This window comes from Sceloporus occidentalis, unplaced genomic scaffold, assembly GCF_023333645.1.
Source record: "Sceloporus occidentalis isolate IW3139 unplaced genomic scaffold, rSceOcc1.0.p SCAF_11, whole genome shotgun sequence".
Lineage (NCBI taxonomy): Eukaryota > Metazoa > Chordata > Lepidosauria > Squamata > Phrynosomatidae > Sceloporus > Sceloporus occidentalis.
In genome coordinates this window covers 14100731-14125737 of record NW_028316991.1, presented here as the reverse complement: position 1 = coordinate 14125737, position 25007 = coordinate 14100731, and the positions used below count along the sequence as shown (strand labels likewise).

The 25007-nt window shown below is 39.4% G+C and overlaps 1 protein-coding gene across 37 annotated transcripts in view; it reads right to left on the bottom strand.

Annotated features, from left to right (window-relative positions):
- LOC149305615 (regulating synaptic membrane exocytosis protein 2) overlaps window positions 1–25007 on the bottom strand; it is a 271086-nt gene that overhangs the window by 40043 nt on the left and 206036 nt on the right. For 8 of the 37 annotated variants that reach the window (XM_089477182.1, XM_089477190.1, XM_089477180.1 and 5 more), the window contains 3 exons: window positions 16880–16912; window positions 9596–9696; window positions 3367–3539 (listed from right to left, as the gene is read on the bottom strand). The exons of 21 other annotated variants lie outside the window; for them this stretch is intronic. In XM_089477182.1, coding sequence (XP_089333308.1) covers window positions 3367–3539; window positions 9596–9696; window positions 16880–16912 — 307 coding nt within the window. Of the gene's footprint in view, window positions 1–3366; window positions 3540–9595; window positions 9697–16879; window positions 16922–25007 lie in introns of all 37 variants that reach the window. 8 more of the 37 variants (XM_089477188.1, XM_089477181.1, XM_089477185.1 and 5 more) reach the window with 4 other exon arrangements.

Sequence of the window (25007 nt, the reverse complement as noted above, 5' to 3'; positions counted from 1 at the left end):
AATATTGATAGCTTCTGAATTTTAATTTAACTTCAGGCATAAAGGAGGTTCTAAGGATAAATATAATTAAAGATGTTAATCTGGATCAGGGACTGTCCACTGACAACAAGTTTATGGTCAATACTCAGCAAGACATTTGAATTTTGGAATGCCACGCAGTGTATATGAGATTAAAATGCCCAGGACACACCATTATCGCACACAATGCACTCCAGGCTTACTTAATAACATTAAAACGTATCAAGGAAATCAAAACCCCATTAAGAGACAGTGATAGATGTACAATGGTAAGCGTATGTGAATTCTTAAAAATAATATGAAATGGATCAGAAATCCAGTGCAGACAGGGTTAATGTTGTAAATGTCTATTGTAGCTGGAAATGGCTGATTTTTACTGGAATATCTTCATAGGCGTACAGAGGCCCTTTATCACTCCCATCACTCCTGTTCGCTCCCATCACGCTGTTTTCGCTAATCCACGTTTGAGTTTAAAAGGCTAACGGATCGTAAGAAAAACCCCTTTTGCAATTATGTTACAGATAGAAATTACCTTGTTTTCTATGTAAACCGCTAAGTGACCCCAAACTTTTGAACGATAGCGTGTGTCTGAGACTATAGACTTCCCCGGGTAAAGCCTCAGCAGGAAATATCTTTTGCTCAATGTAGGACACGTTAAAAATGAAGCATGATTCACTGTCAGAGGAGCTGGAGTTCATCTTGTTATTTGCAAAATCAGGTCATGGTGAATCTTGTCACATTTAGAGTTTCATTTACCAGGATATTTTCCCAGAGACCTTAATCATGTCCAGCGTTTCTCCTGTGACCTTTGTACAATTCACATGTACACTGAACAGGTTCTGTAAATGCATTGCAAACTAGATTGGGTAGCACAGTGTATAGGGGAGAGGTTTTTACCTATACAAATTGCCAGCATGTCATAATTTCATGGCAGGTGGGATTTAAATGTACCAACTACCTGGAGACCACACTGCTGTAGTGTAGAGTCACATGAAGAAGTATAGGATTCATTGACTACTAGAGACCTCTATGTATCCGCACACCTACAGCAACGCACAACAAGGGAACAGAGGGACATATTAAAGTGATAGTAACAGCATCATTAAATAAGCCACCACGCAATAAAATGAATATAATCAGCAATATTACTGCTGTTATTATAATTATAGTATTGATATAGTAACGATCCCGCATATTATTTCCCTACAGCTACAGGTGGGCATGGTTCCCAAAAGTTTCACATTCACAAAGCAAAACATTTTTTAATGGACTTATTGTGTTCCAGACTAGTTCAGGTACAACAAGTTGGACCCTCACAGGCCCTGTGGATCTATGTTCAATCAGATATTATTTCCATTGAGTAATGTTTGTATGATTGTTTAAAATGTGGAAAAGGGGGATTATAGTCACAGTGCTGCACTAATTGAACTTACATGTTGTTACTATCCCTTTAAGGGAAAAAAGACAGGATATGGGCCGGTTAAAGATTAAAACTACAAAAAACAGATACATTTGACTATGAACACATATTTTACCTGATGTCATTTTCTGATAACCTTCTTGTGAGACTTTCCTTTTGACCTTGTTCCTGTTCTGATTTCTGTGTCTCTCTCTCATCATGCACACCCTGTTCCTCTACAGACTCTTTCCTTTCTCCCTTGGGGCAGTTCTCACTTATTATTTGCACCTCTGTACCCTTCTCACTCTCTCCTTCCTGTCTCACTTCCTCCTCATCTTCTTCAGGCAGCCCCATGTCCTTGTGATTCTCCCCTCCGTGACCCTCCTCTTTACCCTCTCCCCTCCCCACTATTTCTTTAAATCTTCTAACAAGTCACAAAAACAGGGCGGCATGCAAACAGAAAGAAATGAAAAAGAATTAGCCACAGAGAGCAGAAAATACACACGCAGATGAAAGGAAATAGAATGGGGCAAGGCATAGATCTGGAAACACTGTAGCCTATAATTCAGAAAATAAGCAGGTAAACCGCCCCTGTAATATTATACACCCATTGGCTTTTGCTTGACTGACATATTCATATCGCCATACAAGCCAACAATCTCATTTTTTTTTGGTCAATTTTTTTTTTCTGTCCACATGGCATACCTGCCAACAGTCCCGGGGCAGTCCCAGTCTCCCATCAAACGCAGGTCTGTCCCAGCATAAAAATACTGCTTTACACTGTGCAAAGGCAACATCGCACTTTAACTGTGTATGTCGAAGACACGCACAGCCTAAACGCTTGTAAGTGAACTCCAAACTACCCAATATCTGTACTAGGTAGCTTAGAGCTCAACGATGCAGGGTCATGTGAGGCCCCGTCCATTTGTCCCTGCATCCATTAAGGAAATGTTGGTGAGTATGGCATTATATGAGCAATCATAAATATAGTAACCAAACAGACAAAATACTCTCAAATGAGCATTTGTTTCCCATATATCAGAGTTGTGGCCCATGGGCCATTATCTGGTCCTAATTTACCCCCTCGCTCAGATTTTTACAATACAGTCAAAGGTTTTATTTAAGCAACATTAATTGCCCCTAAACTATTACTAATATTTTCTAAACCAATGCAGCAGGGTTTGAACTCTTCCCATCTCATACTATATATAATATGAGTAATATAATATAAATATTATGAGAATACTGTGAATTGTATTATTTATAATGTGAAGAAAACAAACTAAATTCTGTTTACATTCTTTCTTGAAAGTTGAATGAAATATTTAATTCTGGTGAATTATAAAATTGGTCAACTAAAGTGGGTTTGGTGCTAAAACCACATACACAAAGTACTGATGTCACACAATATAAGGAAAAAAAAGCTCCTTATGAAATATTTGAACTTTACTATATGCAAGATGGGCATAATTAAAATGTGCACCATTACTGGTGGTCCTGTAACACTCCTTAATATAACTCCTGGCACAATTAGGTCAAATGCACTGAAATGAAATACATATCATATACATACGGTATGCCTATCATTGTAGGAATAATTTGATTGCAGCGTTATTAAAATAATTAGAAAATATGTTGTTTTTGTTTTTGGTGGGAGCACTAGGCTTTATTAAGAAAGAGGTGCCCTTTACCTAAATAAGGAAACCAAGAATAAATGAAAATAAATAATAAGATAAAAATAATGTGTCAAAAAGGGATAATGGAGGGACGATCAGCACAGTTATCACAAGTAGATTGCCCACTCCTGTCACTCAAAGAGTTAAAATCACTGACCAATATCACTAGCAAAATGGGGAAGAGCAGACCCTCCACTCGCTAGCGCCACACCTGCCCTTGCTTTAGTAAAATGTGTTTTTTTGTACACAGCTGATCTGTCCATTAAAACTCACCTTATTTTCTTGTTACCCCTGGGCCGTTCCGACTGGACAGACATGTAGCTTGTACTGCTGAAACGAGAGGCGCTGCTTGTCCTTGAAACAGCGGAAACGTCACTAACGTCGCTGTCTGATGACTTGTTGGAAACATTGTCTGACCCCCTCTGAGGATCACGGCCAGGCCGGTGCTACAGAAGACAGAGAATAACCAAGTCGGTGAATAGTTCAGAGCTCACAGATATCTGATTTAAATTGAACTTCTATTTTAAATTCCGATGAGAACCACCCACAGAAGCTCACATTCTTAAAGCACTCAGTGCAGAAGTTTATTTACAAGGATTGACAAACTATCATTCACAATGCTTTACCCGATGGGCCTTATAGGTACACAGAGAGGCATCAAATTCTTTCGGCGCTGCCACATTCTCTATTAGGCACATCGGGCACATGCCTAGGTCTCCAAACTTTGGGTTGCCCAGTGCTCTAATGGATAATATGGTCGCTGTACAGCCAATAGCCCATAGCCCATAGCTGTAGCCCATTGAGCCCCATATTTTTTTTTTTTTGGAGAGTCTTAATGCAGCACTGGATGGAACTAGCTACTTCCCGTCCAAACCTAAGCCAGTAATGTCATATATACTGGAACGTATGCAGTGATCATCTTATACCCAGTAACACTGTGTGAGAAGTAAAATATCAACAAGCTTTCCCCTTAGCATAGAATAACTCAGAAAGGAATAGAAGGGGATCTCAAAGGGAACTAGAGATTTCACCCATAGCCAAGACGGTTGTAATCGTCAATAATAATGGTAACCATGTATAATTATATGATATCAAACATATGAAATAATCCCACGAATTACTAGCAGCTACAGTAAAAACAAGTGTGTATTCAGTTATGTATTTATGTCAGATGCTGCCCTAGGCCTGTCCTCAGGCAATACCCCCGACACCTACCTTCACAGCTACTGAAGACAATCCCTAAAAACAAGTTACAAATCGTGCATTCCGAAAAATGTGCGCTGCTACCCAGGCAAAGTATGAACATGGTTTGCTTAGGAAACACAACAATAAGACAAAAAAACTAAATTACAATGGTCCAGATCTTAACTAGAACCAAAAATGTTTGAGGTATCAAATGTCTTGTATTTTCTTCCAACAGCCAGTGGACGTCTGCGCGTAGACAAACTCTGCTGCCGGCACTTCTATAACGGAGCACCAGCATGACAGAACCTTCTCTTGCCCCACCATAGAAGCCCCGTCGGAAGTGCCGGCAGTGAAGGGTGTTTACGCGCATTGCGCAGACGTTCAACGGCTGCAAGAGAGGAGGATTCCCCGCAGCCCAGTATCCTCCTCTCTGACAACCTCCACTGCCGTACTTCTCCGGCTGGCCTTGCCAGAGTGGCATATTGGGTGCAGAGTGGCATATCAGGGAGGGCAGAGTGGCATATCAGGTGACATAAAACATATCAGGGGTGCAGAGTAGCATATGAGGGGGGCAAAGTGCTAAGGCAGAGAATTCAAACGGGCCAGGGGTCATACACAACACAGAAATCCGACTTGCCAAAATCTCCAGAGCAAACTGAGGACCACACTAGGGTGCACGGGAGCTGTAGACCCAGCCATTTAAACTATGGCGCAAAGCCTGCACTGCTCTTGCCGCAAATTATAACCTTTCTACCACCGTGCTTGACAGACAGTATGAGGTGTTTGTGCTGATATGCTGTGTTTAGTTTTCGCCAAATGTGGCACTGTGTATTACGGCCAAACACCTGGCCTTAAACGTCTGACCTTGGGGTGAATTTGCTGGGATGTGAACTCCTGGGAAGATTGTCTTGAATGTTTCCCCCTTTTAAATAATCTTTCTCACTGTAGAATCACAGACTTCAAATTATTTAGAAATGGTTTTATAACCCCTCCCAGATTGATGGGGAGCAACAATTGCTTCTCTAAGATCATTGCTGATGTCTTTCCTCCTTGGCATTGTGTTAACAGACACCTGAATGCTCCAGATCACCAAACTGCTAAAACTTTGGCCTTTATAGAGGTGGTCACACTTGCTCAACCAAGAGCATTTGATTAGCATCACCTGTCTGCTACCTAGCATCTTAATTCATATGGCAGCAGTAAGTTGAACTTAGTTTTTCACACATGGCTTCTCCATTTTGACTTTATTTTTGTTGAATAAATCATGACACAGTGTAATATGCCAGGTGTTGTTGTTCATCTGAGGTTGTACCGTATTTGCTCGATTATAAGACAAGGTTTTTTTCAGAGCAAATGCTCTGAAAAATACCCCTCGTCTTATAATCGGGGTTGTCTTATAATCAGACCTCAAATAGGTCTGACTATTAGACGACTAAGAATCAGATCCCCCGCAGCTGCAGGGGACCTGGATCCACTTGTCCCCCCCCCCCCCCGCCCCACTTACCGGTGCTTCTGACTCCCCTGTCATGCAGCCGGGGCAGTGTGTAGATCTCTATTGCGTAGACATCTACACGCTGCCCCGGCTGCATGACAGGGGAGTCAGAAGTACCGGTAAGTTTGGTGGGGGGGGGCATAAGGCATTTCTGGAGGCAGAGTGTTCTATGAAATGCCTTTTAACCCCCTTAATGCCACTCTGCCTCCAGAAATGCCTTTTTAACGCTCTATACGCCACTCTGCCTCCTGAAATGCCTTAAACCTCCCTATATGCCACTCTGCCTCATAATATGCCTTTTAACCCCCTTAATGCCAGAGTGGCATATAGGGGTATAAGGCATTTCTGGAGGCAGAGTGGCACATAGGGGGTCAAAAGGTATATCATGGGGCACAGTGGCATATAAGGTTAAAAGGCATATCATGGGGCACAGTGGCATATAGGGAGTATAAAGCATTTCTGGGGCAGATGTGCATAACTGGGGGGGCAGGTTGGAAAATAGAAGGAAATAAAACCAAAATAGTTTTCTCAATCATAGCTTTTATTAAAATAAATAGTTTACATGAATTTACATTTACTGGTAAAACTTTTTTCCTATAGGGTCGTCTTATATTAAGGCTTTTTCTTTTTTTTCCTAAATAAATAATCAGATTTGGGGGGTCGTCTTATAATCGAGCAAATACGGTATTTAACTAATTTTAGACCTGCTAAGGAACAGATGATTGTTATTGTGTAATTTTAAAAGGTGTAGTTTCTTTTTCACACAATTGTATACAGGATACACAAAGGCATTATACACATAAATGAATGCGCACACACACACATACAGATATGCTTAAAAGAACTACAACTAAAGGCATTTATACAGAGGTATCCTACATAAATATGCACACATATAATTATATCCACTGTAATTTGATGTAATTTGGTGGAGAGAAGACTCATAATACAGAATGCATTTGTATTGGTTACACAATTCAGTAAAGAAATTTGTTTTGTGGTAATTTATACTGTAAATCATTCGTGTGCCTCATTTGGCTATAATTTTTACGTGTAGTGCTAGGGCAATGAGATGTTGTGGCTTTATTAAAAATCTTGTAGATTGTATTATGCCAGTCATGTCACAATGACATCACTGAGCTCATTGTACTGTTTATTGATTTAAAAAAAAAAAAATTTCATTTAAAAAATAACACTTTTTTATTTTTTGAGGGAAGAGGGAGAAATGTTGTTTAGCACTCTCTTCCCTCTAATCTCCACTGCACTGATCACACTATGATCAGCAAACAGGGCTTCACTGCCTTACATTGCTGACACAATGTGTGCGATCAGCCAGCAGGAGGACAGACAATGCTGACTTTCTACCTCCAAAGAGCTTCCGGTGGGTGTCAGCATTGACACCTACTGGAAGGGAATGCCCAATCGGGCATTCCTTATTTCGAGTCTGAGGAAGAAGGGGCCTGAAGCAGTGTGACGAGTCCATGCGTGCAGCCCACTGTTTCAGTGCCCCCCCCTAGGAATGCACATGTACTCACAGACTGTACTTTTTTCTCGGTTGAGACTGTTCCAATTTCCTCCCCTGCATGAGGGTTTATATTGCCTTAAGAAATCATGTTACATGGTCATTGCTATGGAATCATGGGAATTTGCCTTTTACAGATTTGGCAGACATTGTTTTTTTTACTATGAGACTTGATGAATCACATCTACCAAATTTCTCTCTTTTTGATTATGTTTTGTAATGATATTTTGATTAATTTCTGATCACTAATTACGATATGAAACATAGAGCAAACATATAAAGTCGTGGATAATATATCAGTTTTGCATACTCTTGAGGTAATTAGTTGTGAGTTTCCATTTTTACCATACTCCTTTGCTCAGTCAACTAAGGCATGGTCCCCCAGATGTTTCCTGCTTGGAGGGTTTTTCCTTTCCTAAGTGCTTAAGGCTCACTCATCGTGAGTCCACAGGTATTTTTCAATATAATAAAAAAACCTTGCATGCATTTATATTTATTATCTCATGTTGTTTTTTTTTTATATGTTACCTGAAACAGTCATTCAAACAAGTTGTATAGTGGGTGTAAGTGTGAAATGGGACAAAATATTTTGTGGTTTTGATTTGTGTTTAGGTCAATTAACAGTAATAGAGAATATGGTCTATCTATGAATGGAGAATAAACATATGTATGCATCTGTATGTGATTATGTGAGTGTTATTTACCAAAAAAGGGGCAACAATCAGTAAACATGTGAGGAGGTTAGAGAGATCACTGATTATATGATACATACAGTGAATATATAAAATTGTGGATAATATACCAGTTTAGCATACTCTTGAGGTACTTAGTTGTGAGTTTCCATTTTTTTACCATACGCCTTTGGGCAGTCATTCAAGGAATGGTCCTCCAGATGTTTCCTTTCCTGAGTGCTTGAAGATCACTCTTTGTGAGTCCACAAGTATTTTGTAATATAAAAAAATAACCTCACATACATTTATATGTATTATCTCATGGTTTTATTTATTTTAATATGATACCTGAAACAGTCATTTAAACAAGCTGTATAGTCGGTGTCAGGGCCGGCCCAAGGCAAAATGCCGCCTGGGGCGAATTTTAAAATGCCCCCCCCCCCCCTTATCTACCCTTCCTCTCCCTCCATCCCTGCCGCCCCCCCCCCCCCATTATCTACCCTTCCTCTCCCCCCCCCTTGTACTTACCTTTCAGCAGTCCTGCGGCGAGTCTCCCTGTTCGGTCTCGGTGCCGGCTTGTAATGCTGAGCGCCAGAAATCTTCCGGCACTCAGCATTACAAGCCGGCACCGAGACCGAACAGGGAGACTCGCCGCAGAGGAGAGAGAGAGGGGCGCCGAGCGGGTACTGACAGCTTGGTAAGCGAAAACCACTCGGCGCCCCTTTCTCTCTCTTTCGCTTTTTTTTTTTTTAAAAAAAAAGGGCTTGGGGCGGCAAAGTGCCGCCCCTTCAAAAGTGCCGCCTGGAGCGGTTGCCCCACTCGGCTCCATTGTCGGGCCGGCCCTGGTCGGTGTAACTATGAAATGGAGCAAATTATTTTGTGGTTAGGTCAATTAACAGTATTAGGAATTAAGGTCTATCGACCAATGGAGAATAAACATATGTACTGTATGTAGGCATCTGTATGTGATTACGTGAAAAGGGGGTATTCAGAAAGCATTAAAGAAAAATACTGAATTTAAAACACGGATTAGTTTCTTCCCGCTGCAGTGTGGCTACTCGTACAGGTACAATATGTACAGCTGGGTACTGCAGTCCAGTGGTTGCCAACCCAATCCCCAATACACAGTAACAGCACAGGATTTAGTAACTACTACATTATATCCCAACAGGGAGATCCAAAACATCTGAACCGTTAGTGTGCTTTGAGGACTGGGTTGGGAATCATTGCAAAAGCATGTTGCACAGTATTCGGTTTCAGCAGATCCTGACTTCTGTTCACACCGCCAGAAGAAAATGCTGTAATAGAGGCACCCCTCAAAACCCACACAAGAAAAAAGGAGAAATAAATCTTTGGCTCCCCATCTGCTCTCAGATGATTTAGGGGCTGCAGTTTAACAAAAGCTAGATAAGAACAGATTAACCATTTTTCAACATAAAATATATCATTGGTCACATCAGTGGAGTACTGCATATATTATTAAAGTGTGAAGGGTTATGGAACAGGAACACAAATTAAATTGAGTGTTGTATGTATGTATGTATGTATGTGTATATATATATATATATATATATATATATATATATATATATATATTGTGTGACTTGTGAAACTGGGTGCCTTATTCCTTACCTTGTAATCTTTTTCTAGCCTGGAATCTGATCCTGTGATTTGCTTGTGCTTGTTATTCTTAATTTTCATCTGCCGCGTTCTCTCTTCTACATCCATTGCACCTGTACAGCAGAACATGTATATAATTAAGTGGCAAACCATTTCATTATTGTTAAAAATAGTTACTTTTCTGGAAAGTTAGAAAAATTCCCAATGACAGCAGTATTTTCCTGCTGTCTAACACTCTCTTACTTTTAATGCATACACACTGGGATACGTGATATCTGAGTGATCACATTGGAGTAGGTAGAATAACATGAAGCTGGGATTAAGCATGCAAAAATCATGAGTGGTCATTTTTCAAGACAAGAATGCATTTTCTTTGATGTTGAGTAGCATTATCCTTCATCTGTAGCTATCAGGTAGATAATAATTTCCATCCTCATAGATCCGAACTGTCCTGTCTTTGTAGTGACAGTCCAGAAAAGGGGGTCACTGGTCCGCGGTCTTTACTGATATCCCAACAATTGCATTTTGTGGCAAAACAGGCTTTGCGCAAGGGCAGTTCAGAATGGCTTTAGGAGTAATGTGAGTGCATGCTGAGAGTGGAGTATGAAGCAATGTCATAGATCCATATACTGCTAGCATGACTACCATATTGTGCCTTCACAGACCAAATTAGCACATTAAGATGTCACTAAGTGTCAGGGTAGGTACCATAGTAGGTTCCCTTGGTGACTGCACTGTTAGACTTAATTCACTATATTTGGCACAGAGTAAGGACAACCAACCTTGTAGTGCTTTATGCGGCTCCACAAGCAGTAGCTGTGGCTAGTTTATAATTCTACCATGCATACCAACAACAGTTCTGGATAAGAGGAGTTGCAGTCTAATGATAGTGTGCAATCAGACAGACCCTCTTGCTACACTTATTTCTTCTTGATCAACATTGTTATTTCGAGCTTGATAAATGACCACCTTTTTCAGGCACTTTGCTGCGTTCTACTAATTGCAGAGGCGCCAGAGACTCACAGGAGGTACACACGATACATTGTGGACAAATTCAGTGTTGTAACATCCCTTGCCAGCTAAGTCTTAGCAGCAAAGAACCTGGGCTCCATGGACTTATGCTGCAAATGCTTGGGTAGACTTTCAAAACAAGAGCTCCAGTTTGTAACATTGGGCAAAAGAGTTTGTTGTAAAAGACAAAGGCAAAAAGGAGCATACATGCAGAATGCGGATATTAGGTCTCTACCATAGATATAGTGTCAATGCTGCACCAAAGGCCTTATCCCCTCAGCCCATATGGAATGCAGAAGAGGATGGTGCCAGGCCGCAAGAGATGGCGCTTACTTGATCCTATACCTGGAGATCCAAACAACTGCGCAAGACGCCTGACAAACAACTGCCATACACTGCCCCAGTTTCTAAGAGTTGTTTTCATATTGTCCTCAGTAAAATGTAATCAACATTGATCAATATCACAAAAGCTCTGCCACTACATCCAATATTGACTGATATCTTTCTAAAATAAAATCCAAAACTATTTATGACATATTATGCCATAGATCACATTAGTCAGAAACAGCATATTATTAATATAGATTAACATGAACTAATGAATGTCACTGGACAGGTAACATGTGAATGAAGGTGCCCATCAAAAGCCATTTATATTGCATTGATATATTGAAGCTGTTCAGCAGTTTTTAAAATGCATGCATTATAGATCTATACCAGTGCATTATAGCAAGGCCATGGAAAACATGCAAACCTTACTCTCTTCTGAACCATTGACTATAACGGGAGTTGGTAGAAAGTTTTCAAGAGTTGTTGTTCTAAGTCCCTAAATCTACCATGCATTACAAAGGGCCATGACGAGACTTTGAATTTACTTTAGACAGTGACATCAGCTGTAAGCTCACCCTTGATAATGTAAAGTGAAGTTGACAAGATAAAACTACAATTCTGCTTCAAGTCCCTTTCCAACTTCCTCATTAGTGAATAAACCCCAATAATCAAAATATCAGTAGCTAAATGCTTAAATAAAAAAGTTTAGACAGGTAAGAAGTATGTAAAAACAATACAAGTGACTCACAATTATTTTTACGCACAGCGAACATTTCATTCAATAGTGACGTTGATAAAGGCATCAGGTCTCACTTATTACATACAAGGTAACTTCACTTCTTGCTAAAAGGTGCAGTAACTGAATCCTCTTATTAAAATGCATTAGCGCTCAGAAGTCTGGTCTTTGGACACCCTCCGGTACAGAGGAAGCCCTAGGGGTGCATTTATCATCCACATCAATTTTAGATTAGGATGATATTATTTAAAAAGGCTGAGCTCTTCCATATCATGGCATGAACTGCATGCTTCAGGGACAGAAAACATACAGATCCCTCTATAAAATATCTCCAAACGATATACTTTGGTTCATTACAATGTTATAGGGGAAGTAACACTGAGATATTCTGTGCTTGGTTTCCTTAAGCAGAGGATAAAGAAACAAATAAGTGTTTTAGCCAATGGTTCTTAGTGTGTTCTCCGCATACTAAAGAATTGCTCCAGAGTGACACTTTTTATGAGGGCTCGTTCCCTCCTTGGGACCAGAATCCCACCGCCCTTCCTTCCTTCCCTGATGTCACAATAATGTATACAGAAATGGCAGAAAATGTATAAATGAAACAGCGTGAAAAACATGTGTTATTCTTCTTCTACATGCTTTGCCCAATATACAAAAGAAATAACACAGAATCTAGAAGTATGTTCACCACTGTACACTTACTAAATAACCAAGAATAAGTGAAGCTTGTATGGCAAATTGCATGCAATGTTCCTATTATTCTCGATATAAAACATGTGACTAATCAAGTAGGCTGAGACCAATGGCAAATATTTGGCATATTTTAGCGGGTACAGCCTTTTTAGTGTGTCTACGTCATATCCTGGATGGTGGTAATGGGGGTAATAGGCACACAGCGGCTGGGGCTGGCCTAGGGCAGTGGACAACCAAGATATGTTTCCGGCTGGGACTGTTTCAAGCTCCTTGCCAACTGCAGCTCTAGATAATCAATCTTTAATATTATCCCACATCAACACACTGTGTGGCTACACACATATAATAATTAATTTAAAACGGAAGACTTATGGACGTGGCATAGTAAGTTAGTACACTGATTACGCCAAAGAGATACCCAAAACATCACTACAAAATGTTACATACACCAAGAAAACATATAAAAGAAACACTTTTTTGGCCATGAGCGCCCCATTATTTTAACGGTCGTGTTCCTCTAGCCTCCTCATGGTCTGTGATTAATTAAGAATCATTACTCAAATTACATATATAGACAGATCACAAGAGAAAGACACAAATAGTAAGCATCTCCTCACATATATTGGTATATTGGTACGTGATTTAATTACTTTTTATGTTCTTTTTAGCCATTGTACAGATCTGCAGAATATGATGGCACTATATAAAAAACCAATGGTAATAGATATCTAGATAATTTATCTGCCATATATTGTCGACTATCTCACATTACAGAATACATTGCCACAGTGTGTTTTTCCTATGTACAAAAGCCATTAGCTACAAAGATAGATATTGACGGTTATTCCATCCAATTGGAACTGGTCTGAAAGAATTCCAGCCAACTCCATAAGGGCTATGGACAACAAGAGATACCCCTACGTGACCCTTAAGTGTCCCGTTATTTTACTGATATGTGCCTGACTTCCCGTGGACTTGAAAACACCCAGACAAAAACCTTGTCTCTAGGGTTCATAGTTTCTTGGGTATCTTGAGTTGGTTTTTGTCCCCCAAAAGCTGATGGTCCATTCCTGGCCTATAACAATAGTCACAGTTGACACCATTTCTAGGATCAAGCAAAAAATTAAATATGTAGAGTCACATAATTTGTTTGGACACAAAAATTTATCTTTTACAGATGAAGAGACCCCTGTGATGTTTTTTTGTTGTAGTTTGGCCCCAATTATCTTTTTACTGCCTGAGACATTAGATCATAATGTCTACAAACTACTCACTACTCATCTAACCAAACTCATACCTGGATCCTCATTCTCTTGTTCTGTGGTCTTTTCTTCTACAAATAAATAAAACTGGGATGATGAATATGAAGAATAAAATGAAAACAGAGTCAACAGATATAGGTGATTGAAAATGATGAAAAACATGCTTTTAAAACAAAGACGTGACTGATGATAAAGAAAATGGATATGGGTAGAGCAGCAGCAGCAGCATCTCTATAAGCACATTTTTTTCAGGTCTGGAATTATATAATAACATATAGCCTTCATTAGGTGGCAGATAACAAAAGCCAATGGAACTTTTTAATAAGAGAAACAAATGGAACTTCCTAGAGTAGACCACCTGGAGCTCTCCTTCTCCTTCCACACGTCACTCCTATGCAATGAGACCGCAGAAACTTGGAGAGGTCCCCGGAAGGTATATAACCACCAACATGGATTGACTTTTATCTTTTAGGGTGATTTTTACTAAACAAGTAGAAATGCTGACAACTGCAGTATCCAAATGTTGACCACAAATAAATCTATATCTATATAACAGGTGCATTGAAAATGGGGAATAAAATAGAAAGCCTTCTGTAACGTGCATGGTGAAATATATAAACAGAGTACGTTACTAAAAAAAACCCTTTATATAAACTAATTAAAAAACCTCTATACCAGGAGTGCATAAAAGGACTGCAAAAAAGTGCGGAATTCTGTGTTTCTGTGCCTGAAACAAGGAGTTTAAATGGGAACAGCCAACAAATGTTATTACTCTCTGTGCTATTTGTCTTATTTTTTGCATGATATAATTAGTCGTTTGTATGTGTCCTCGCTCTGTTATTTTAGCTCAATCTAGTAGACAAACACCCCGGCTCCTTATCATACTGTCTTGCAGTAAACAATAAATGGCCCTGTCTTAATCACCCAGCTGGACACACTAATGAAAGGAGGAAAGAATTTTATCGGAGAAGCAGGACTTCATTAGCATCGCCATACAGAATCAGCTCAGTGTGGTGTTTGAGAAGGGAAAGTCAGCCCTGAACTACACTCTAATTAATATTCAAGTCTAAAAATGTCCACAAATAGTTAAAATGCTATAAAATCAGCCAGTAAGTTATTGGAGATCAGGTGCCATTTGTGAAAACAGAGCTGCAGCCCCAAGCATTCCCAAACACTTCACAGACCAAGAGAGAATCCTGCAATTAATACCGTGTTCCTCCAAGTGAAACATGGCGAAGATGCTGTATCTGTCCGAAGACCAGGTTACCCCAAATACAGATACATATTGCCAGGATATAGTAACCAAATTTCTCTAAATGGGAATAAATGCGTACCATTCACTCGGTGCAACCCGTCTAATGCCCAATCCACTCTGCTCATGCGCAGTGCAAGTCTGGTACATGAGCAGTACCTGAAACCCCAGCCAAATGGTACAAGTCTGCACTTCTCAACTGCAACATTCAGTTTAGTGCTAAACGCTCTTCTTATGAATAAAGTAAAAAGTGATTTCTGAACTTATACATGCATTAAGATAAATCATGCATTTATGTTTGACAGATGAGCGGAACATGCGCCCCTACAGCAATGTTAATCATCCTTTTCCAGTGAGCTGCTACCGGTCACAGAATATTCAAAACAAGTGCCAAGTGGCTTATGCTTAACATCTAAAATTAAACCTCTAACCACCGACTGAGAAAGTTCTCTAGTGCTGTGGGCTAATTTTTCCAGAGCAAAAATTGTTATTCCAGATAATGCATATTTTGCATCTAGAAAGCCCTGAAGTTATAAGTACAAGGGCAGCATGACTAGGGGTCCGAACACGCTGCAGCCAGACCACCCAGACTATGCTTTTATCACCCATGTAAGCTGTTATAACAAGCCAAAGAAAAGGAGAGTGTAGGCTTAATAATGGAGCCGCAGGGGGATATGATGTCAAAAGAAATGTAACAGTATAGAGTTCCTGACCAGAGCTGGCTGTAACACCCGCCTGGCCCCCATTTTTTTGTAGATTATTAGAAGGTATTTTGTAGTGTTCCGGAATGCATTCAGTACATAGTTCTTTGGTTCTGTCAATAAATTTGCATGTTATAAATTTAAATGATTAGGGATTTATTGAGGGCCCGATGTGATTGACTTTAGTATCATAATTTCTTATTCTTCCCCATTTGGCTATTACTGGCTATGGCTGGGAAATGGGTGTAGGAGTTGCCTCAACTGGGTCAATCCTAAATAAATTCTTGGACTAGTTAAATGTCATTGACCCGGGTATTGCTTTCAAAGCCTGTAGAACTGTGTAACATTTCATGAACCTTTGAATTTTACAAGGATATTTTACAATAACTTATATTTAATGTGACGGCAGGGTAAGGACCTTGCCAGGACATGGGAAGAAGATCAGTTTAGCCGTTGGGGAAAAGAGACTTTCACTATTATTACCTGGTGGATTTATAGGGAGAAACTCTACTACATCCCAGTGCTAGATCATGGCATTTATTGCCCTCTCTTCATGAATAGGTGGCTAGGTTTGTGGAGATTATGACAGCCCAGGCTTGTGGCTTGGAGTTTGGGGCTGCGTTCTCTCATGGGTAGAGGCAGTCCTAATACTCAATGGTGGATGTGAAGGCATGGTGCTGTACCCACATAGCGAGGCCAAAACCTTCATTAGAGAACGTCAATGCGTAGTAGTGTTTCTCGCATAGAAAATATGTAATCTGCTAGCAATATCTTGGTTTATGAGTAAATGCCGTGGCCATTATTATTGACATTTTGTGTCTGAGAAGTTATGTGGATGAATGTATCAAGTGAGTTTTGTTGGGAGTACAACTGAAGGCAGAAGGAAAGTTGAGGATTCCACTAGTCATGCTTGTTTGCCCCAAACCAATAACTTGTTAACAATAATATGAGGTTTATTTCCTAAGGAGGGAGTTGTGGTTTATAGTTTTATACTCCCTGACTTCAGTATACATTATGAAGGGTCAACCCCAGTGAGCTTCTACTGCAAAACGACTTAGGTGGCCCTGAGAAATTTCAATCAGATTTTCAAGAAGCCTTTCTGATGTAACAAAGTTCTTCTCCAAGGAGCTATTGATTGGGGTTGGCCATTTATAGTGCATTCTGGTAACATGAAGTTGAGATGTTTTCTGTGCTCCTGCGTTAGTAAATAAACCCCATTCTTCTGAATGATGCACCGAGGCAGATAGGAGATACACACATAAGACAACAGGTTGAAAAGAAAAGGGTAAAGAAAATGTTGAAGGAACAGACCTGAGTTTCGTCTCCGTGGCAGGTCCACATCTTCTGTGACCACGCCGTGAAGTAACAGAGACAAAGGAGATGGGAGTGAGTTATGAGCTCGGAAAGGAGAAACGGACACTGAAGGAAAACGACTGAAAAGGTTTAGACAGATTCACAGAGGACACAAGCAGAACACAGACACGATCTTAAAGAGAGATTTCACAGGACATTACGTGGAACACACAAGAAACTATTAGCCGGTTCCTCAAGTTTTTGGGGAAAAAATAAAACAGTTCATGCATTTACAAAATCTTATTATCAGATGAAACACAAAAGAAAAACATTGCAATAAACAATGTTAACACAAAACACAAACGTACACTCAAAGTATTAAAATAACAAAATTGTGTTTCCGCCATTAGAACCAACCTTGAAAAAAGTTAGTAATTATTGCATAAAATACCTCCGCTTTATCTGGCCTTTACGTTGATCTTAAATATACCCAGGAAATAAATTACATTAATATTAATACAAAATATTCAATATATTATACACATCAGTACAGACATCTGGATTGTAGGATTAGTTTTAAAATGCAGAGTTGTGGAAATTCATAAATCAGAGATCGGAAATGCAAAAATTGCTGCAATAAACGGAACTTTTACATAAGAAACCAAATTTGATGGCAGATAGGAAACATTCGCTTCATTTACTCTTCCGGTTTTCCTCAGACCTTAATCAGTCCTTGGTCTTGTCTTAGATTCAGGATAGACACACGCCTAAACCATGCATGTTTAAATTCTCTCACTGTGTAGCCTCTACCTCTTCTGCTGCGAGGCTGTTCCTCTTATCTACCATCACCTCAGTAAAACCTCTTTTCCATTACATTGAGTAAGATGTGAAGTTCAGATAACTGAATACGCATTGATTGCCCACAAGGTAACAACCTAGTCTTCCTTAATATGTTGCAAAACCAATAGATAAGATTAAAGGGTTTGTTATAGGAAGTCAATACTGTATGAACATATTCCTAAATATAGACTAATCGCTCTGCAGATAAACAAACGTGACATGAAAAACCTAACAAGGCAATATGAAAACAAAAAATATATTTAATCTGATTTTACATATATTTAAGAAAAGTAGGATTTGGAGATTTTTGTTTCTATCCTGAAGTCTCCCTCTGGACATCAGGCAAACAATGGATTTTGTTATCCAATAAGACAAATAAAATCTGTATTAACCTGTGTGAAAACAGAACCGACTATCTTTCAAAATATAAAACTATATATGAATATATATACATATATATAAATAAATATGTAAATACGAACATTTAGGCAAAGACACACATGATACGGTTTCCATTAGAGATATTGTGCAATTTCTGAGTGGGGTGGATGTTTATTACCGCAGTTTGAGAATAATCTTATTGACCCCATAGGACACCCCCTTTTTGCAAATAAAGTTATCTTAGAAGGGACAGGACATCATATAGGTATACATTACATACAGGGAGAATACCAGTCGCTCTCTGATCACCTACTCATTGATCGGACTATGAAAAGAACAAGAGGTCATCCAATCCGACAATCTGAAGAAAAGAATATTGACCCGAAGCAGCGAAAAGCTGTGGAATTCGCTACTCACAGACGTTGTGCTGTCAAATTAAATATGGGATGGATGATGTTCTAGGGTATAACATGTCATGAGATCAGTATTAGTTAGAGTTACAGTGAGAAATCAGAGTCAGCAATTTGGAATGTGGGTTCTATGTGGGTTTTTTGCCTTATTCTAGATCAACACTAATGTCGCACTTGATGGACTTGTGTCATTTTTCAACCTAATTTGCTACAGTATGTTACTATACGACAAGTGGATTCCTTGTGTTTTTAATGGCTGTGGCAAAGGACTGAGCCGCATAGAATAAACAATAAACATAGAAACGTAGACTATGACGTCAGTTAAGTGCCATCTAGTCTGCACATCCTTCCTCAAACCACAGCCCTTGGTCTGTTCTTAGATTCAGGATCTACATCTCACTGTATTAAATGATACGTATTGTGAGCTCTATGCAAGTTGCACAGACTATATATTCCTGTTACAAGTTCACATTGTGAACTACATGTTCCACAACGTATACCACAAAACTGGGGCAGATCTCCCTGTTGGGGGATCAGGGTCCCTGGTGCGCTGTGTTCAATGCGCCAGCTTAGGAAAATCAGAGATCTCCATTCTAATGAGATCGTTTATACTATGGAGGTTTGTCGCTAGCTGCAAAAGCCTCCCTAGTATCTTAACCCAGCGCTGGGCATCCTTTTGGGGCAGTACACCATCTGTACATTTAATTTCTCGTCAGCATACTTTTAGGAAAGTCTGTGGCAACAGATGTGAAGAACCGCATAGTAACCCATGTCTAGGATCATTTATTTGCTGACTCGAATAGTCACGTGGGGCAAAATCATTGAAGAAAGTAGAATAATTATGCACAATATATACATTAATTACAAGCTAGTAAATGTTACGCTGATCACTGTCCAGAAGTAGGAGGAAACAGAACTCAGATTGTCAAACGTAGCCTTTATGGAGTCTTCATTGAACGTTACCATTTACGCTGACCCCAGCTCTGAATTAGGTCTCCACTTTGCACATCAAGCTGCAGGGGGCGCTCTGCTCAGCATTAAACGCGACCATTCGTAAGAGTTTTTTTTTTAATAAACATTAATATTCCTTCAAAAACTGTACTGATGACAATGAGTCATGGCCAACACACAAAAAAACTTCCTGACCACCGGTGACGCAACTAAACTTAACATATAGATCTCTGCCTTATATTAAAACTGCATTAAACATGAGCTATAAAATATATGGGATACACCAGATTTTTCAGTTTAATTTATTGTATTGCAAGACCGGTAATTTAATTCAAACTCATCAACAAATTAGGTCGCAGCGAGCGTAAATGGCGAGCTGGGATTCTTGTAGTGATTTTAGTGTCCATTTTTCTCATAAAATAACCGCGTTGAGATTTACCACTCAAGAGATTATGCGAGTATCACAAATCTAGGACAGGAGATCCAGACCAAAAGTAACCCTCCGATTGTGAGAGCCATGCCGGGTTACATAATGTTCTGAAACTCAAAGGATAAAGAGAATCTAAAAACAAATTATTTTTATATTTAATCTGCAGTTGAATGTGGGAGGGTGTATAGATGCTATTCACTAAACCCTGAAAATGATTGCGTTATCATCTTACATATAAACTCCAGGGAAGTGAGCAATCGGACTCGACAGAACCGCTAGCAGTTTAGGTCTTGCAGATTTGGATGTTAAGAAGAACTTTCAGCAGCAGACTTTATAGGTGAGGTTCCTTGGAGTTAAAATTGTTATCCCAAACAGACACATTTGGGTTTTTCTGGAAGTCACACAGTATGCGTCAAAATGCGTTGCACGCAAAAGTTTCTGGAATACATTGAATACTGGCCTAGGCTGACCAGAGTAGACACAACTAAAGGCAAATCCCCCACAAATCTCTATTGTAACCAACCCACTTACAACCAGCAAAGCCTCCTAATGTCCTTCTAGGGTTTAGTGCTTTTCTCCCATTGGGACTTAAAGCACACGCTCTCAGAATTAACCAAATTGGCAGCTGAATAGCCTTTGTTCCCCAATGTATGGTACTCATTCAATGACCTCAGAAGGATGAAAGGCTGAGTTGACCCTGCATGGATTTGAACCCAGTGTTTACCAACTGAGCTATCTCAGAACAACACATCAGCAGAAGTAGGTCCCGGGGGCAGCTAGGTCAACCAACCAATCAGAACCGGACTACAGAATGAACAGATTTCTCTGTCCTGTTTTCATGTTTGCACTTAAATAAACCATTTAAGCCCCACAAGTGAAATGTAATAAGTACAAGGAAAACGCATGGCATTTATGATAAATATGTCAGCAGCCCGATATCTTGGCTACATGAGCTGCTACCTGAGACTCCTTTTGAAGTTGCATTGGTATTAACTTAACATCTATGAATATACAGCCAGTATGACCGATTATATTTTAACATTTTAGAATACCCAAGAACGCAACAAAGAAGAAACATGAGAAGGATTGTAGGTCGTATAGAGAGAGGCTTTAGAAAAAGAGATGAAGGTGGTCACAGCTGAAAACAGATCAGTAATAAGACCTCACTGGCACTGGAGGCGTTATAGCCAAATATACATGTAGACTCCATATTCAAACGTTCGCTGGTGAATTCATACAGACTGGTTATTCATCTAAATGGGAAGGAGTCTAGTAGATTAGTATAGATTAGACCACAATTGGTTTATGTCCCATGTCACCATTGTTGATCTCACAGCTATACATTAAAAAATGAGATTAATGTGTAACATTGTGTCATTTTCAACAAATTATTGCAAACCTAAACTTAGCCAACGTATTTTCTAGCCATCTGGGAAATTAACTGCAATAGGCTGTTTTCTTCATTCTTCATAGTTTTAATACCTGCAAAGACTGTATCATCTATTTTTTTTTGTTTGTTCTTTTATTTAATAATGTCTAGTTGACTTTTTTTCTGACCAGGGATGATACACAACACTGAGTTAAGAGCAGAGATAGGCAATCTATGTCCCACCAATTGCTGCAAAAAGCCCCGTCTACCAGGCTGTGTCTGGTGATGCCACTAGGGGGTGCCAGAGGTTGCCTATCACTGGCTTTAATGTCCCACTATAGCACACTACGGCTACACATTTCACATTGAAGTGAAGAGGAGACACAAAGAACACACTCGGTACAAAAGCATGAGCTTCTCTCTAAATCACATTTAAGTCTCATGCTTTTAAGTGGTTTTCCAAACCCTGACAAACCTGTCTCAGAATGGTGTTTCTTTTTCGGTAATTGTTTGTCATCTGTTATTGCACCATTCACCTTCCCCAGCTGGTCTTCCCAAGTAACTTCTAGCGTAAACCAAAAGAAATTAAAACTTGTCAGAAACAGAACATTAAATTTTACATTTAAACACAGCCTCGGAACACACTGGGGTTCTACTTAGGAAGCGTAATTGGGGGAAACGGCATTTAGGGTAGGTTTGGCGTTCACTGAAGGTAGTCATTTCACCAACTGGAGATCATTTTTGTACATATACGTATTTAAAGGAGGTTATATTCCAAAAAAGGGTGTTTTTTATGGCTATGGATTCTCCCAGTAACCTGACTTTCCGCTTGCATTAACATGTGTAACAGAGCTTCGCATGGCAGGAGGCACTATGTATTATAGGGTGTATTTTTGGAATATAATTTTCCTTTAAAATGCAGCACTTTACCATATTAGAACAGGAATTACCGGACTATGGTATAGTTTCCAGAGCTAACTTATTCCAACAAGTAACAAGCTTTCTTGAACATATGGCAATTGGACAGGGACTGCCTAGATTTTGCTCCAAGAATATTCATTAGGAGATTATATATCACTTCTAGATTTATATAAAGCAATGAAATAAAAGGATGATCGGATGTGCCCATTATCAGGACGCATTCCCCCGACAGAGTATTTATGCTCATGGATTCTATTTGACCCAGGCATGCCAAAGGTACATTTTATTTCAAATGCATCTTGCTTTTCTTGTTTTTAATGCCACTAAATGTAATTACCATTGTCAATGGTACAGTAAAATCAGTGATAATGAACAGTTTTAAAACACCGAAATTAGATTTATACCTTAAAAAGGCTATTCCTTTTATTATGAGTTTGTTTCACCAAATACAGTGTAATATCTTTAGCTCCTTTGCCATGGCATTCACTAGGTTTCGATTAGAAAATTTTGGCAGATTGCAATTAAAAGTCAGAAGAAGATTTAAACCTCTATTAATAATGATTCCGCTGAAAAAGCAAAACAACCCCCCCCCCAAAGAAAACGTAAGTAAGAGCCGCTGGGTGTATACCACCCTTCTATACCACCATAGCTATAACAACAAGAGATATGTATACATTCAGTGCCTCCATATGAACAGATGACATGGCTGCTAAGGGCCCCTACTTGGTCCCCTACTTAATAACCACTGCCAGTAACTTATGCTTAGCCCTGCAATTCTTCAGTCTCCAAGCAAGGGAGTAGTGTTTGGCCACACCCACTCCCCACCTAGGTCCCGCCTACTCTCCACCCACTAAAGGCTACCTGGGACTAGCCCTTCCCCTTAAACTGAAGCCACTCAGGGACAGTATAGGCAGGTACGTTTACACTTTTAAAATACGAGACGGCCATATTTTGCTTAGACCCCCTAAAAAAACTAGAGTCCCTGTATATAATTATTGATATAATTGATATAATTTGCTTTAGCAGAAAAAGTACAGTATAACTTATACAATAATAATAATAAAAAAATATGGCCACATACTTGGCAAGAACGCCTATAAATATTCCTCTAGGCCATTTCCAAGACATGAAGTTACAATAATAACCCCTCCATCCTACTGGACATGGGATGAAGGTGAGGGTGGGCACTGGGCTCTACTGTATACCCCCAAAGTGTATTTATTATCCCCATCGCACCCCACAAGGGTGGAGGAGGAGGGTGTGATAGACCAGGGACTATGTAGTTTCTTATTTTCTTCTGTTAAATAAATATATTTTTAAATTATGCTTGCTTTTTCAACTCACACTTGTGAGTGATTTTTTTGTGAATCCAAACGCAAGCTGGCATTTTATGATTTCAATTCATCCTTCCGCAAACGCGCATTTTAGTGAATAGACCTGCCCGTGGCACAGACAATTCAAAAGAACTAGGAACATGAAGCGGCTGCTATTTCATACAGCGAAATGTACTTGGCAATAAATAATTCACGTTGTAGATTTTAGGTAATTTGTGGGGAGTTTTATTCCAGTTTGGATATATTTGCTCACGTCAGAAGGTTTTTATTGATTCACTTCGCGGTAACCGGTGGTGTCTGGCATTTCATTCACGTGCATCCTAACGCTATTCCAGTATATTCACTATATCCACATACATGAACAAGAAGAGTACACATGGAGATCCACACTGCTCGTACCGTTAACTATTTGTGGTGTGTTGCTCTTATTTTTTAATACTCCAAATTATAAAATAAGAACCTAAATATGAAAACTCATGCATGCTTAACAAATGTCATTCACTGAAAATGCAATATTTTAAAAAGGCACAACTTACCCCCCCCATTAAAGATTCACAATATAGCTGGAGCGAATGTACACATCACACAGGGGGTTAATACTGCTCTCTAACGCCCATGAAGGAATACGCTAGAGCATCAGTAAGCGGATGAGCACTGTCACGCTACACAGCTCCCCGCAGTCTCTGCCCGATCGCAGCTCCGCAATCAGATACACGGCTAAAGTGCGCCCTCTCCTGGCAGATTCAAAACCCACATCCCTTCTACAGAATATGTAACATTTACCATAATTCTGCAAAGGATACCTAAAATCCAGTTTCAATAAAGGAAGTTTTTCCTCTCATCAAATGAATTTTATAAATTACACGCATTTTAAATATGTTGTATCATTACCTGAGATTAGGTAATTTCACAAATTACCTGTTTTTTTGTTTTAAAATAAAACCAGTAGTGAACCAGTTTCCGTACATCAATGTATAGAAAACACATCTCATCATGTTAACTGGGTCACTTTAAGACAATGGAGGGCCAATCACAAGAGTTTTTAAATATGACACCTTCAAAATACAATTTATACAAACCCTGAGCATGGTACATGTTAATAACACGGAACAGTCCTCTGATGTTTGAAGCAGAAGGTAAAGTTATGAGACTTAGCAAGGAGATAAGAATTGTAAACAGGACAATTAATTACACTTGACATTGTGCATAAGTAACTTTGAAATAATCTATTAAATTAAACGTGTGGCCAATGCCTTCATTATTCTGATAACGAGCTAGAGAATGAGCCATATGAATTCTGAGGGTTCTAATCACTAAAGTTTGCAGGAGAGTTGAGGTTTCATCAACCTGACTTCACAAGACATTATGACAAGTCAACCCCAGTGAGCTTCTGCTACAGGAAGAGCTTAGCTGGCCCTGTATAATGCATAGTTAAGGTTCTTTAACGTTGCTTTACACATGGAGGTATGTATTATACAACGTCAGCTCAACACTTGAGCGATGGCTCTTT